Source organism: Terrapene carolina, unplaced genomic scaffold (genome assembly GCF_002925995.2).
Source record: "Terrapene carolina triunguis isolate 2854851 unplaced genomic scaffold, T_m_triunguis-2.0 Scaffold833, whole genome shotgun sequence".
Taxonomy (NCBI): Eukaryota; Metazoa; Chordata; order Testudines; family Emydidae; genus Terrapene; species Terrapene triunguis.
Window position 1 is genome coordinate 2,988,082 of NW_020665184.1, and position 3,651 is coordinate 2,991,732.

General features: G+C 64.5%; 1 protein-coding gene across 1 annotated transcript in view; it reads right to left on the reverse strand.

Moving 5' to 3' along the window:
* Window positions 1-2,848: 2,848 nt before the first annotated feature.
* PDE4A (phosphodiesterase 4A) overlaps window positions 2,849-3,651 on the reverse strand; it is a 29,671-nt gene continuing 28,868 nt past the window's right edge. Inside the window, exon 9 of the mRNA XM_026660600.1 lies at window positions 2,849-3,311. Coding sequence (XP_026516385.1) covers window positions 2,982-3,311 — 330 coding nt within the window. The 3' untranslated portion in view covers window positions 2,849-2,981. The remainder of the gene's footprint in view (window positions 3,312-3,651) is intronic.

A 3,651-nucleotide genomic window follows, 5' to 3' on the forward strand; every position in this document is an offset into this window, starting at 1 on the left:
GCCTGACGCGGTTTGAACCGTTGGGGCTGGCGATACTGCGAGGCCGACCTGGGGGAAGGGCTGCAGGACCCCCCCCGCCCCCCCGCAGAACTGCCCCAGTGACAACCCCGACCCCAGGCCTGAGCCCGCAGCCCCCGGGGCTGGGAATGGGGCCGCCAGCAGCCGCCGGCTTTGGAACCCCCCAGCCCGTGCCAGTGGGTGCTGCACAGAACCCGGGGGGCAGGGTTGGGGTCTTTGTAAGGTGACCCCCCCACGCCCCAGGGATGCCCAGGCTGGCCTGGAGCCCAACCCCCTGAGCTGGCCATGGCGCACCCCCACCCCCTGCACAAACCCAGGGGCACCACCCCCAGCCCTGCCCGGACACCCCAACGCCCCCGTGGAAGCCAGAGGCCAGAGGCAGGGTCCCTTCCTCCTGGTTTTATTGTGAGCTCCGCAGCTGACGCCTGGGAAAGGCCAAGAGAGAAACACGGCAAGGACATGGCGAAAGAGGAGCAGTTACACCAGATACATACGCGGGGGGGGGGGGGGGGGGGAGCTCAGATCCTGGGGAGGGGGCTCAGCCCCCCCCCGGCCCACGCTGTCTTGTTTGAGGCGGAGGGAGTCATTTACAGCTGCTATTCACAGTATGTACAGAACAAAACCGACCCGACCGACGCACGGACCCGAACCGCGTACAAAAATAAAGGCTCTACGGGGCGGGCACCACCCGCTCCCCCGCCCCAGCTGCACCCCGGCTGGCGGAAAATAGAAATCAATTGCTACAGTACAGTGTTCAGACATGGCACCGCTCCCCCCAGCTGGCCACGGGGCCCCACCGGGCGCTGGCTGGGGCCACCCGCATGGCTTGCGCCTGCCCAAGGCCCACACCCGGTGGCACATCGCTCGGGTGGGCCCTGCCCATGTTGCTCATCCCCCCTGCCCCAGGGCAGCCCCTGGCCGAGGACCCCGGAGGTGCTGGCCCCAGGGGATGGTGCGTCCAAGGGCTTTGGTTCGAAAGCTCGCTGAAGCATTTGGGGGGGACCAACCTCACTCATTATTGCTTCACTCCTGCGGGGTGGGGGGGAGGGGGTGCAGGATGGCACACGCCAGCCCCAGCCTGATCCCACCTCCCTGCCCTCTCACTCCCCCCCAAAGGACTCATTTGCCATACAACTGCCCCCTCCCAATGCAATGGGAAGAAACTCTGGTTTCCTGCAGGAGGGATCACCCTGACTTTTCACCCTGGATGTAACCCCCAAGATCACCCCCCCAGAGCGAACCCTGCACGTCCTGCAGACAGAACCGGGCAGGTGCAGACGCGGCTAGTGGAGCTGGGGGGGGGGGGAGCTGCCCCCCCCCCCGCCCTTTAGCACAGGGAGACCTTGAGGAAATGATTCTAAAGCCGCAGCTCCACCTGCCCCCTCCAGGTGCTGGGCATTCGGGGGGGAGGGGGGAGCAGCCCAGCCTGGCTTCCCCCCGGCCCAGGGAAGGCAGCAGCCCCCGGGCCCAGCTCCCGTTTGCCGGGGATGGCGTCCCGCGTCTGCACGAGCCCACCCAGCTCCTGCTGGAGCCCTGGAGCCGCGCTGCAGCGCAGCCCGCCAGGGTCTGCGAGGCCACGGCCAGAGGGGGGCGCTTGTTCCACTCCCCCCTCGCCTGCCCCCACAGCCGCCAGCGCAGGGAGAGGGCTGGGGGCTTCAGGAGCCCGAGGGGGGTCAGTTAAAGCCCTCGGGAGCTGCATCCTGAGTCCCGAGGGTCGGCCCCCTGGAACGCCCGGCCCCCACAGCGGTGCCCGGCTGCCCTGGTGTTGGGGGCCTAATGCCGCAGAGGGCACCAGGCGGGAGCCCCAGAGGACGGTCCGGAGCCCAGCGCCCCCTGAATCCAGCTTCGGCACCTTCGACTATCGCCTGGGCGCCTCCTGCAGCGGCGGTGCCCGCGGCCCGTCTGCTGCCAGCTGGGGGTGTTGGCAAGTCAACTCAAAGTGAAGCGAAGCTGGTTCCCAGCTGCTCGGGGGGGTGGGAGAGCAGCTGGCTGATACAATCAATCCATGCGGTCGGAGCGCCGTATTTGTGCAAACGGATGAAGAGAGGAAGACTTGGCTGGCTGGTCGCTCGGAGAGCGGCTGCTTCGGGCGGGGGGGGGGGGTTGGAGCTTCGCCATTTAGTTCCCCCTTTTCAAAAGTTAAGCCCCCTCTCGTCCTCCCAGGAAAGGGGGGGCTATGGCCTCAGTGGTGGAGGGGAAAGAGGGGGACGAAATGAACCCCCGAGCAATGGGAGAAAAAAATCTGATTACAGAAAAATAAAACAACTTCTCCCCCTCCCCCCCCAACTTTCCAAAAATAATAATTAATTTACAATAAATTACCAGGTGCGTTAAAAATAACCCAGACCCCACAACCATCCCCTCCCCCCGCAATAATAAATTAAAATCATAGTAACCACCGTTGTGCGGCCCGGAGCAGCCGGCAGCGTTGGCACGAAGACCCCAGGCCAGATCTAGGCTGGCTGAGGGTCCCGGCTAGGACTGTGTGCTCCGATCCTGCTCTGCGTTCATTCCTGATTGTTTAAAAAAATAGATCTCTAAAGGGCGTGGGGAAGGGAAAACCCGAATGGAAAGCGAAAAGCGCCCGGCCCCCGGCTGCTCCAAATCAAAGAGAATCCGAATGGATCAGTAAAAAAACCAGCAAAGCCGCAGACGTGAGGTGGAAGAGTCCGGAGGGCTTGGAGCTCCGCTGTGGGGGGGCCGGGCCCGGGCCCAACCCCCTCTACAGTTGCTGTGTTTGTTCCCTTTGTTGTGGTTTGGTTTTTTCAAAGTTTTTCTTTTTTTTTCCTTTTTCTTTTTTTCTTTTTTTGTAAAAAATACAATAAAAATCCCCCCAACTAAAACCAAAATTAAATTAAATGGAATTGTTTGCTGGTCCCCCCCCAAAAAGAGTCCATGGCGGGGGGAGCGTGTGTGTGGCTTTAGTTTTGTTTCCCGCCGGGCGGCCTAGCCGAAGCCCAGAGTCACGGTGCCCCAGGGGCTGTGTGGTGTGCCAGTCCGTTCTGCCCGCCCCCCTCCTCCGGGGACAGGCAGGGCAGCTCCTCCTCCTCGCGGCCCGACTGATCCGACTCCTCGCCCTCCTCCTCCAGCGTCAGTTCGAACTGGAATTTCTCCAGGCAAGCCTCCTCGGCCTTGTCCTGCTCGTCCGGGGGCGGGGAGGGGCTCTGCGGGATCATGCTGTGGTACCAGTCCCGGTTGTCCTCCAGCGTGTCCAGGATCTCCTGGGCGTCGGGGTGCACCAGGTCCGCCCACGTCTCCCACAGCGGGTGAACGATGTAGTCGATGAAGCCCACCTGAAAGGCAGAGCCAGGGAGGTGAGAATCAGAGCAGCTGGGGTCTGGGGCCCTGATCCCGGCCGGGGTCTGGGCAGCGCCCAGCGCAACGGGGCCTGATCTCGGCCGGGGTCTGGGCGGCGCCCGGCCCGACGGGGCCCCGATCTCGGCCGGGGTCTGGGCGGCGCCCGGCCCGATGGGGCCCCGATCTCGGTTGGGGTCTGGGCGGCGCCTGGCGTGATGGGGCCCCGATCTTGGCTGGGGTCCTGATCTCGGCTGGGGTCTGGGCGGCGCCCAGCCCGACGGGGCCCCGATCTTGGTTGGGGTCTGGGCGGCGGACGGGCCGACGGGGCCCCGATCT